At 44.3% G+C, this 12,898-nt stretch overlaps 1 protein-coding gene across 6 annotated transcripts in view; it reads right to left on the bottom strand.

Annotated features, from left to right (window-relative positions):
• The window catches only part of RBM33 (RNA binding motif protein 33), a 146,667-nt gene that overhangs the window by 101,002 nt on the left and 32,767 nt on the right, over positions 1-12,898 (bottom strand). For all 6 annotated transcript variants that reach the window (XM_088450369.1, XM_088450367.1, XM_088450365.1 and 3 more), the window contains exons 6-7: positions 7,826-7,939; positions 6,231-6,402 (exon numbers count right to left, since the gene is read on the bottom strand). In XM_088450369.1, coding sequence (XP_088306495.1) covers positions 6,231-6,402; positions 7,826-7,939 — 286 coding nt within the window. The remainder of the gene's footprint in view (positions 1-6,230; positions 6,403-7,825; positions 7,940-12,898) is intronic.

The following is a 12,898-nucleotide window of genomic DNA, read 5'->3' as shown; positions in this document are numbered from 1 at the left end:
TTTTCTGATAATTCACCAGGACAGGGCTGTGCTTCGGACTTGCCCTGGGTTCCTTCCTAAAGTTGTTTCTAGCTTCCACATTAATGAGGAAGTTACAGTCCCGGCCTTTCAATCACCGGACCTCTCGGCAGGGGAGGCCTCTTTGGACGTGGTCCGTGCCCTCACGATTTATGTGGACCGTACCAGATTTCTTCGGAAGTCAGACTCCTTATTTGTGCTCTATGGATTTCACAAGAAGGGATGGCTAGCCAATAAGCAAACATTGGCTAGATGGCTTCGTATGACTATCTCAGAGGCTTACACAGAGGCAGGCCTTCCTGTTCCGGCTTGTCAATGCTCATTCTACTTGGTTTGTGGGTCCCTCATGGGCAGCTCGCCGTGGCGCCTTGACTGTTCAGCTTGGCCACGTGGTCTTCTGTCCAAACCTTTCTGAGGTGCTATGCCTATGCCATCCCCAAGGTCTCCCTGTGGAGTCTATGGACCCTGAAGAAGAAAGAGTTATTGTAAAAACGTATTTGTTAACTCTCTTTCTTCGAAGTCCATAGGGTCCACAAGCCACCCGCCCTGAGGCACCTGGCTTCAGATGGGTTTTGTTTCTTGTCACCATTTTTCCGTCTCCTTCTCTGAGTGTGATTCTTGTTTGTACCGGTTTCTTTCTTTTCTCTTTTATCCTCCTCCGGCCTTTAGCTTGTCACAAACTGAGGTGCCTCTGGCTCGGGGTATAGGGAGAGTGAACCAGTGCATCGTGGGAGCTGAAAAACTTTACCTGCGTGGTGCCCGGATACCTGATCCACCACCTACACCCACAATGTCTTCCTGTTGACCCTATGGACTTCGAAGACAGTTAAAGATAAGTTCTTAAAGTAACTCATTATTTTGCTGGGGGTTCTTGAAGACTGGAGTTGGGAACCAATGGTCTATGGTAAATGCTGAATGAAACTGGTTTTCTGGCCTAAAGCATTGTCTAAAAAACTCTCTCAGAGAAGCCCTTCTCTCTAAGGATCTTGGCACAAACAGTCCTGCTGTTAAAGAGAGCAGAAATATTAATCTGAAAAACATCTTAGCTCCAAGTGAACTAAGACAGGATAAGAGGAACATCACAGTAGCTAAATCATGGTTACCATCAAAACTATTGGGTTGTTATAGGTGTAACAAGTCAGTTTGCCTGACTTGTAAACATATTAAGAACAAAAGTACTCATATCACTTCCAATAATCATATTTTCACAATTTCTTGACTGTGATTCGTTATATTGCGTCTATGTTTTGAAGTGCCCATGCACCTTACAGTACGTGGGAACAACCACCAGATTGGTTACAACAAGACTTAGGGAACACAGACGCAATATCATGAAAAAAAAAACCTCCAAAATCATAGTGTTTTGAGACATTTCTCCTTAGTGCATACAGGAAATCCTGTAGGTTTAAAGCTATTATTGCACAGGTTTTGGGCACCAAGTGGGGGGGAAACAGGTTCAAACGGCTATGTAGAAGTGAGTCATCCTGGATTTTCAAGTTAAGACACTCTGCACCCTAAGGGACTGAATCTAGCATTGTATTTTACATGTATAGAATGAACCAACATTCGTGCAACATGCCAAGGGCACGGGGAGGGTGGATGCCCGCGGACAGGCCATTCTCGTGTCAAACCAGTTTACGGATGGCATCCATCGTGTTGCATGACTGGTAAAATCCCTGGTGGGGTTTAGCGGAGATTGTGGGCTCCTATGAGACATTCACATGATATATTTATATATTCTTTAGAGTGAGAAGAAAGGTAATTAACATTCGGAAGTAAACCCCCTTTCTAGATAGGCAAGCATGGTTTGATATTTGCATCTATTTGGGTTCCATTCCCCGTTTTTTGGAACAGCTACTTAAAATGTGTTATTCATTTATCTATTCATTTTTTGAGTAGGACTTTACAAATAAAATAAAATTTTCTCTGTGTTCTATTAATAAACCCTAATGAACTTAGAAACAAAAAGGTGGCAATTTTGGGAAGCTAAGCATCCTTAAGGTGCATACACACTAGACGATATGCTCCTTGAGCGATATCGTCTAGTGTGTCCCCGGCAGGCTGTGCTCAATGTCGTTCATGACATTGAGCACAGCCGCTGAACGATATCATTAGCGATATCGTTCAGCGCCGGGCTCTCTCACCCATTCCCTGACATGCAGCAACCTGACGAGGTCGTCAGGTTGGCCTGCATGTCAGTGCGATGACCGATGATGACGAACGACCCGCGGGAACGCGCGTCGTCGTCATCGTTCATCTTTTTTGTGTTAAAAATGGACGATAAAGTGGACGACTGAACGATAACGATATCGTTATCGTTCAGTCGTCCACTTTAATCGCCCAGTGTGTACGCACCATTAAGTCCGGTTAGTATAAAGATTGAAGACCCCTTAGATTAGCAAGATGAACATTAGGAAAGAGTGGCTATTATGTGCATATTCTTATTATATAGTAAGGATACATGTTCACATATGTACTTTCAATTAATATCTTATTAGAATATGAAGCTATAGCCCGTTGGGGTATATTCTATACATGTTCTATATTTTTATGTGTATGAGAGCAGTTGTAGGATTGCTGAAACATGACTATGACTGTACAGCATTCATAGATGACTGTATAAAGAAAATTGGGGACGCTATTATAGTATAAAGTCTTTATTAGGTATCCAGTATAGGCGGTTTATCATAGCTAAATAATGTGTTTTTTATGGTTTGTGACTATTTATAACTCTCCACTTTAAATATTTTAATGCATAATGTATTAGGTATATAGGAATTGAAGTAACTAAAAGGTATACAAAGTATAGGACATGTTTATAAATGTGTGTAAACAGGGCTTCTCAGTTGTAATTGTAATTATAATTTTAGTTAATTTTTTTTATTTATATTTATGATATAAGCGCACATAAATAAATATGTGGGACAGATTTTTATATATACGTATACGTGAACAGTAAATGTGTTTTCTTTTTGTATATATATCCTGACTTATCTTTTAAATAAAGGAAATATGCTAGCCAAATACCTGTGCAATAAATCAGTTGCCTATTTCCAGAGTACAAAGCTGAATCTAATTAGTAAACTGAAACAGATCAAGCTGTAGGCAATAAGATAATTGAACTCTGGGTATATAAGGACATCCAGAACTGATAACCCTCGTCTTGAAAAAGCTCCCAACGAGGAGCGAAACGCGTTGACGACGGTTAATTGCAGCTGGGAATCTACCTCCTTTCAGACAGTTACCACGTACTTAACAGCAGACAAGTGAGTGAGCCCTGTGATCAGGATCAGAGACAAAGCAGCATTGGTGGGATTGACCGGGTGCTAGCGGTGGCCATCGTATCATCTGTATCCTGGTCTCCCCGGCTAACAGACTTAATGCAAGCAGCACTGCAATGCCACCTTTAATTGCTAGCTGTGGATGCTCCGGAGGTACATACTAAAGCAAGTAGCAGCTACCAGATACCATTACCTGCAGTTATTTGGATTTAATACTCTGCCGACGGTTAAGAGAACTTGCTGCCAATTCGGGCTGTGCAATACAATCACTGCACAAGGTACAAGGGAATACCACATTTATCAAGCATTATTTAAAGACTGTGGACACTTAATATTTAATGTGTATTCCCAGCGGTATATCAATACCAAAGCTACAAACATTCTTTAATTAGCTACGCAAGTTTTCTGATTTAGCTTATCAAGTGTACTATATTATTATTGGGTTAATATGTCAGGGGTGTTATATGATGTATAGTTTGTTGTAATAAATTGGTGTTTTTTAAGGGAAGCTCTGTTGTGTTGCTGGGATTATTCAGACAAAGGTTACCAAGGTATTATAAATTCTCTATTTTTTTTTTAAACAAATTTTAATTTAAACAACTAAAACTCTCTCAGATATTAACCATAAAAGCACAGGCCAAGCCATGTTTTTCTAGTTTTTCTGTTATTAGTGGACCAGTTAGTACTGGTAGATGGACTAGCTGCATTAAGGGGAATTTATATCTTATTCTGATATTTCAGTTTTTAAATTTAAGTGAAGCACAAGTAGATTGAACATTTAAGTAATTAGTGTAAAAAAATGTTTTCAGTTGAAGACAATAACTGTCAGAAGCAGCGTTAGGAATGTCTGTGTACCACATATTCTGGAAAATCCATGATCACATTTGATTACCTCATTCCCTTTCTTATAACCCCCTCATGAACATCGCCACTGGAGGGAACAAGTAAATGAGACAAAACTCACATGGCATAGACATGGAGTCTAACAAGCAAACCCTCAGATCACTACTTCTGGAGCAGAACCTTTGCATCTTGATGTTCAACAAAAAGCCATCATCAAGTTGACATCTGGCTGACCCAAACTAGACAGAATTAGGGGTATAGGGACCACTTCCTGAAATAAAAACCAAGGCAGTGTCTACGCTGAGAATATACACTGCTATGAAGGCCACAGCATTTTGCTCCGCATATTACAAACTCTGGTAGACCTCACATGGCCAGAGAAGTCCTGGTGCCCTCCTGATGACTGAGGAACGATACGGACATTGTGGTACTGAATCTTTCCTGCCTTTTCACTACGAGAAGACCTTATCTAAAAACTATAGACCCTTGTCTGTGGCCAGGGACCGTAGGCATGCAGCTAAAATACCGCTGCATAAATTTTAATGTTGCCGCATCAAATGGAAATAAAATGTGGACTGTATGTGGGGTGTGCAAGACGTTTCTGGATGTGCAGTGCATAGGTAGAATGTAGACAGTCTGGTTGTTAAGTGTAATTTGACTAAAGTTCTTCTGAAATTTCAGGGCACAGAATCATATATAAGCAGGAATGCAAACGTCACAGAAGTCGGCTTGTTCACTTCCTTGAAGAAATTAGTTATAGAGCTCAACAGAGGCCACTGGAGAGTCATGATCCTCTACAACTAGAAGAGTGTTCTGTGACAGCAGGAGTTTTTAATGACTGCAAGTTGCTTTTGGAGAGGAAGTACTGTCTAGAACCACTGTGTTTTAGTGATTTGCAAGGTTTTAGCACAGTAGAGGGTCTCTGGAAGACTACACCCGCTGCGGCCGACCTGTGTCCGCCATCACAGAGGACAACATTGCTGCCATGTGGATCATAGTTGAGATGGGCGCCAGGGAGAAGATCGGCATCTCATAGGGATCCATCGGCTCAATACTCCACAAAAAGCTTGGCATGAGTGAGGTTTCTGAATGCTGGATGCCCCATCACCTGACTCGAGAGCAGAAAGAGGCTCAGACTTGGAGCCGCAACATACTGGCCAGGTTTGATGTCTGTTGGTCAAACTGTACAGTTTTGACTCCGAGACCAAACAGTTGGTCCAGTGGACCCCGGTTGGAGGTGTGCCACCACAGAGGTTCTTTTGTCAGTGCAGACAAGCAGATGGTGGCTGTTTTTGTGACGAAGACTGGTCGGCTTTCAGGGCTAACTGGAGAGCTGCGGGGGAGCCACTAGTGGGGGGGAGGGGCTAATTGGATACCAGCCTTCGAGAAATGTGCATCCTTTGAGCACCAGAATAGCGCAAAACGCTATCCAATAATCTCGCTGTTTGGGTTTAGCTCAGTGGCTCCAAGCTCAAGCCCTCTGCCAGATACCCAGTGAAGAGTGGTCCACAGTGAGGGACCAAATGGGAATTAGCAGCCACCAACCAAGTGGTGTTGCAAAAGCATGATCACACATGCCCAGAAGTAATGGATCCTAATGCCAGTGGTAGAAGCATGGGAGAAACTGTTCCAGGTGAAGGGTAGGAGCGAGGGTGGAACAAGCAGTTCAAGGAGGTGGTGTATGAGCCTGTTGGTGACCGCAGTGGGAGGAGACCATAACAGTTGGTTATTGACGGTGAGAGGGTATCCTTAGGAGTGAAGCAAGCACACTTAAGTTGCTCAAAGATAAGTCACCTCCTCTACGTATGTAAAAGTCTGACTGCCTTGTGGGACGAGGTCATCCGGGCACACTGCCCTTACTTCTAGCACATGGATTGAAGAATGGACTCCTACAGAGTCCAAGAATACCAATATTAAAGGGCAACCAAATGAGGTGTGGAGCTACTCATGAAGTCATACAGATTTTGTGCCTAGACAGATTGGGAAACCTGTTCCAAATTGTAAGAATGGACAATGATTCATCCACTAACAAAATGTCAAATTTCAATATTTGAGCCAACAAAAAAAACAAAACAAAAAACAATTTACCTAAGGTTTCTGGAATGTTACGCCTTTCTCGGGTGGAATCAGAAAGCCGAATAATTGTTCCTTCTTTACGTTCAGTTTTGAAACGTATACGACCACCTCCTTCCTCCTCCTCATCATCTTCATCAGACTCCTCTTTAGAGTCTGGAGGTAACTCTTGTGACTCAACGTGAACCTAGTTACAAATACAATGAGTGTGTCTATCAGATAAGATAAAATTAGACTATATAACATTAGCCCACTTATCTTAATTATACATATTTTTGTTTTTAAAGACAGAGCAAATTGTTCGGTTATAAAAAAGAGTCCTGCTTTCTTACAATTTAAATTAGTCCCATTTCTCCAATCATTAATTTTTACATTACAACACACAAAAATAAAGCTTTCACTTACTGAGAAAGTGTAACGAAGAAGCTGCCATTCACTCTAGCACAATTTCCAGTTTACTGTCAAAATCACACCTGATTTTCTGTTAAGATTTTCTAGGAAAAATGTGATAACTAATCTCCATTCTGCTACTCGGCTTACTCTATAGCAGGGAGGATTCAAGACACTGGCTCAAACTGAAAGCCTTAGAGCTGGTCTGATGGATTTCAATACTACAGAGACAGCCTAGTGCTGAAGGTAATTGGCAGAGATCTTAGGTTTGTGTGAGTGCTGGGACCATGCCAAATAATGTGAATTGTGTGAGTTACATACAGAGTAAGAAGTGGAAGCTGTCAAATGGATTGTGCTGGCCATGCAACATTGACAAAAACACAAGCTTTAAGTAGTCTAGACTTAATTTTTTTTGTACGTAAAAGGTTATCTAGTATATGTATATATACATATGCATACATACACAAACATGTATTTGTCCTAGAACAAAAGACAGCACTCTAGAACTTCTGAGGTCCTACTGTGACCCTCCTACATCATTTTAAGGTTGGGATACTTGGAGTTTGGATAATGGGACACTCTGGTGGGACCCGAGATTTCCTTCCTTAAGGCAAGTGGTGTCCTTTTGTACCTTAAGGAAAGAGCTTGTGAGCTCTGCAACCTTGGTTAATACAAATCGCATTTAAGTCCCGGAATGCAGACTTGTTTTTCCCAAGACAAATACCTTTATTTTGACGTGCTGATCTGGAAAGGCACCAGGGTACTAACAACCCCTCAGACTACTGAGTGCCGGTCCCGAAGTGGGTTATATGTATACATATAGATGTCTGCATATAGTGCTCTCCGATACTGAAGCATAGTGGTATTGTAATGAACTACAGGTTGCAAGTACAAAAACACATTATCATAGTGTGTGTTTCATACATCTTCATCTAGACAAAAGGTTTCAATCTACTAAAGCAGAGGTTCTCAAACGCGGTCCTCAAGCTTTTAGAGATATCTATGGCTGACCACAGGTGGATAAATCAAATTGATTGAGGTACTAATTAAATCACCTGTGGCCAAACCTGGATATCCTTAAAACCTGGACTGTTAGGGTGCCTTGAGGACTGAGGTAGGGAACCTCTGTACTAAAGATTCTTATAACGCTACCCAGCACATGAAGAGCCACAAAAGGGATTCATAGACAACCTGCCTATTCTATGAAGAACACTCATTACCTCTTCAGATTCATTAGCAGGATCTTCTGGTTCCGCTGTATCCTCTGCTACATTTTCCATGTATTGTTCTTCATTTGTTTCCTGCCTTTTGTATGACTGTGCATAGTCTTCCTCCTTATAGAATGAGAAAAAGGAGCAAAACAGGTTAAGAATTTAGAAATGTATATTTACCGGCATTAGTCAGAGCCAAACGCTACCCCCAACATAGATTAGCCTCTAAGGTCTAATGGAAGTTACATTCATCTTTTAAAGGCTGGAATGCAAAGACAGTTGCAAATCTCCACAAGCTATTCTTCTTTGGAAGATGACCAGCATGGACATTTGCAAAAAAAATAAAAAGAATATTTTCAATACAGCAAAAGACTATCTATTTATTGTTTAGAGGGGTAATAAAGATTCAATGGTAAGTAGCCAAAAATCCTGTTCTCTCTGAAACAGGCTGGGGGACACTGGATGATGGGGTTGCCGCCAGGTGAGCAGGAGCTGGAACTGAACTACTGTAACATTAGCTCCCTGCAACCCCCAGAAGGCCAGCAGAACTTTATAAGGGCCTGTCAAGGAGAGCAGTAACTCAGTGAAACTGTTGGAATCAACAACAAAACAGAATCATAGGGAAAGGACAAAGAACAAACTACCGCACGACTGAGCGTGAGGGAGGGAACGCAGTGTCCCCCAAGCCTGATTCAGAGAAAAGTATTCAACGGTAAGTAACCAAAAATCATATTTTCTCCATCATCAAGGCTGGGGGACACTGAACCATGGGACATTCATTTGTTAATTGAGGAAATACCAGAAAGACATTTCCTGGCTGAAGTGGAAAGCTGAAAACACCTTCGGTTGGGACGTAAGAACCGTACGGAGAACCATCCCATCGTCATGAATTATGAGAAAAGACGGCCTGCAAGACAAAGTGCCCAATTTGGAATCACGCTGAGCTGAGGAAAGAGCTATAAGGAAGACTGACAAGTAATGACAGAAGGTCCGCCGAATCCAAAGGCTCAACAGGATCCTGCTTGAGAGCCGAGAGGACCAGGTCAAGATCCCACGGAGCTACAGGCGGATGAAACCGTGGTTGAACCTGTAACACACCATGTAAAATAGGTCTGAACCCATGGAAGAAGGGCGTGATGCAGCTAGAAATAAGCAGTCGGCGCCCAAATCTGTACCTTCAAAGAAGGAAGCAATAAATCGTCCTCCAAACCCTTTTGAAGCAATACCAAAAAACAAGAAAAGCGAAACCTCGAAGCATGAACTTTGCGCTTTCCGCAACACATGATACAGATCATCCAGACCCTGTGAAAAATGTACCACGAAACCGGTTTCCAGGCCTGCAACATAGTAGGGTCCATTGAAAAAGGAAAACCCCCAGCCTTGTAGAGCCCGGACTCGGTCCTCGTGCAGAAACCGACCCTGCAGCAGGAGATATGGCCACAGTGGCAGGCCGCCTCCCACTTGTCCACACCTGGTATGAACACCGCCGAGACCTTCGGAATGAAGGCCTCTGCCCAGGAACAAATTTGGGTGGCCCCCGGCTCTAGGTGCGCGATTTACATACACCAATGCCATATTGGTGTCCGACTGAATCCACAATGGCCAGCCAGCCAGGGCCTCCAAGAAAGCTACAGATGCGTCCACTAACATCTATTCTCCGTGCGCTACAAGTCGCACCACACAATGCGGGAGCTCCGTGTGACTTGGGAGCGCAAGCGTCTTTCACCTTCAAATCCGTCTTACTCGCACAGCGATGCAAATAAGATTGTGAATAGACAGCACAAACAGCTTCTGCTGATTAAAATGATATGCAGCATGCCCATGTTCTTTATGTGACTGCAGGTGTATCTGCATGCTAAACACTACATCACAGCCGCTGACTACAGTGTTACAGCTGCTGACACTAACATAGCGTTTCTCATGTAGATACACCCGCACCCGCTCACAGAACATTGGCATGCTGCATATCATTTTAATCAGGAGAAGCGAATTGAGCTATTTCCTTCTCTGTGCAAATAAGACGCATTTGAAGGTAAAAAGTCACACAAGACGCTCAGCGCTTCAGAGTCACGCCACGGCATGGCGACTAGAAGGGCTGTTTAACACACAAGGAGGCTAGATGTATGAGGACCCATCTGTAGATAGATGGCTCGAAGCAAAATGATCGGTAGGGCAGCCTCCAATGACGACTAAAGACCCTGAAGTCTAAGATGTAACGCAACGGTGCCCCAACCAACGTAGCCCATGGTTACAATTACCCAAGCCGGTGTGACCAAAGATCGACCGAAGAGCAGATGATTGGAAAGCAGCCACTAACGGAGGCATAGGCGAGTGCTGGCGGACATAACAAGTAGCCGAGACAAGAGGGACTCCATGTACCTAGACCGATTCCGGAGAATCTCCCACTGGAATTCCTGGGAGTGGAACCTGGCGTACTGAATGGTCTCGAAGATAGAGAACCTTGTGCCCCACAGCTTCATGCACAGCAAGATGGACGGTTGAGGCACACAGACAGTACCATCGATACAACATCCTGGAGGGTCTGGGCTTCGAACGCTAGAAGAAAGACTCGCTAGAGGGAGGTGTCGAAGATCACCCCCAGCAACAGCCGACACTGGCTGTATCAGGTGAGACTTCTCGAAATTCCAGTCGTGATCCTGAAGTACCTGTACCGTGCGGTCCAGAAGCACCTGCAAAGGGGAAGCCGAATCAGCCTTCACGAGCAAATAGTCCAAATAAAGAATCACCATTCCTTGTGCAGAAGGCTTACCATCGCCGCCATGATCTTCGTGAACCGGAGGGAGCTGCGGCTGAATCGAAAGGCAGGGCCTGGAACTAATAAGTGAGCCATGCCGTCTGTAAACCGGAGGAAAGTGTGATCATCTGCCCAAAATGAAACTTGAAAGGTACGTGTACCTGACCTTGAGCGAGGCCAAAAATTTGTTGTTCTCTATGCCGCGTATCACCGATCAAAGAGATTCCATCTGAAAATTATCCACCCAAAGCCTGGTGTATCAGGCCCCCCGATTCCAAATCAGCTGGAGGGAGCAATTCGGTTTTCAAATGAAGAATAGGGTGGAGTAGAAACTTTTTTTGTAACTCAGCACCGGACTCTGAGCAACAACTCCTTAAAAAAAAAAAAAAAAAAAAAAACAGACAATGTATAGCCTGGTCTAAGGCCACTCTTCTCCGCATCCCGGGGAAGACCGGTGACAACGTACCGTTGTGGTGGAGGACCCCTGAGGTTGATTATATAACCCCTCAAGATGATGCTCAGGTGTCTGAAGACTACTCCTGTCAGGCACTAGGTTTCTCAGGAGCTTTGGCTCCGGACTGTCCATAGGTCTCAGAAAAATGTCACTTTGGCGTAGAACCCCTGCAGGGGAAAAAAATTTAAAGAAACTCTGGTAGGTTGTCCTTTAGAAGGCTCCCAAACTCCCTGAATGGAGGAGCTAAACACACAAAAATGCGGACCTGCTGCTTGAGGGCAACCACAGGAAGAAAAGTGCTCCTCCGAGCAGTGGCTTGGGCAATAATAGCATCCAAGCCAGAAAGTGCTTCAAAAAGGTACGTTTGGAATCAGAATTTAGCCAAAAGGGCCCACAGAGCATCAACAGCCATAGCAGACTCATGGTGCAACCTGAACCCCGTCTTGCACCGCCTTACAAACATAGGGCCTGATTCAGAGCCACTCGTAAGCGGCAGCTCGTTCGCTCAGAGCGATGTTTGCCCAACTGCGCATGCGTACGGATCGTTATACGCATGCGCGAACCAGTCAGTGCGGTCGAAATTCATGTGCTCGCAAAATAGTGAATGCCTGCTATTTTGAGTGACAGAATGAGGCGTATGTGGGTGGTAACAGGGGAAGGTGCTTGAAAACGGGGAGTGGAAATCCGATCGCAGGCGTGCTTAAAGGTCAAAACGGGCGTTTTAAGGGAGTGCATAATTAATCCAGCAGCGTCATTGACCACGTCACTTGGTTTTTTTTAACTCAGAACTGCTCACAAAATAGTGGTTGAAAAAAACCAACCACAAGAATAGCGAGCAGTTCATACGCTGGTCGATGTACTCGATTAATCTAATAAATAGCGGACATGACGTATGGTGCGAGCAGCCAGGGGGCGTATTTTCCAAATTTACGTTCGCATGTTTTGCTCGCTCGTTCAGACTTAGAGGCGTGAACAGACCGCAAAGTGCGAACGGTTCATTTGAATAGCCACCCCTTTTTAGAAAACGAACGACCGCAAATAGCGAGCGGCTCTGAATGAGGGCCATAGTCCGCAGCGCCAAGGATTTGCTCCGCAAAGTCCAGCAAGGAATCCCAGGACAAAGCACTATGGAGGCCCACGACAATTTTGTCGACCCAAGTCTCCATGGTTTGGCCCCATGCAGAGGCCAGTGAGGGGCGGATAACCACCCCAAAATCCAAAGAGAGACTTAAGACATCCTTGAAGTTTCTAGTCTAAAGGAATTGTAAAGGACGCCGAACTTTGCACCGGAAGCACATTATGCTTAGCTAAGTGAGCCACCGGTTCATCCCACCTTGGGAGACAGTTCTGACTTAGGGCCTGATTCACTACGGATCGCAATATTGCGTACGCACGCAGTTCAACTGCGATAGCATGCTAATACATTGTGATTGCAATGCAAACTCAGCACTACTGAGGACGCCCATTTTACATTGCACACATCTGTAATACTTAGCAGAACAGCGAAACCATCGGTACAATCGAGTACCATCGCAGCCCCATGCACACTTTTACAAGCCCTGACCTTACTCAGAAATTGCTAACAACCACGCTATGAGACCTCACACTGCATATGGCATCGCAGTGGACAATTTATTCCCGCCCCTGCAAGGTCGCTAAAACACAGTGGCACGTCTGCCTGACTACCCCCGTCACCACCCACAAACGGCACATCCTGTCACTCTGCGATGGGTCTGCGTAGCCGCTGCAATTGCAGTCCCAATGGCAATGGCTAGTTCGCACACGCACTGCGATGCATACGCAGTACACAACAATCGGCCGTTCTTTGCTGAATCGGGCCCTTAGTCATGATCCGCTGGATGAAGAGAGCAAA

The sequence above is a fragment of the Taudactylus pleione genome, unplaced genomic scaffold (genome assembly GCF_031769625.1).
Source record: "Taudactylus pleione unplaced genomic scaffold, aTauple2 ptg000517l, whole genome shotgun sequence".
Lineage (NCBI taxonomy): Eukaryota > Metazoa > Chordata > Amphibia > Anura > Myobatrachidae > Taudactylus > Taudactylus pleione.
Note: the sequence above shows the minus strand (reverse complement) of the source record. Positions and strands in the feature narration are given on the sequence as shown.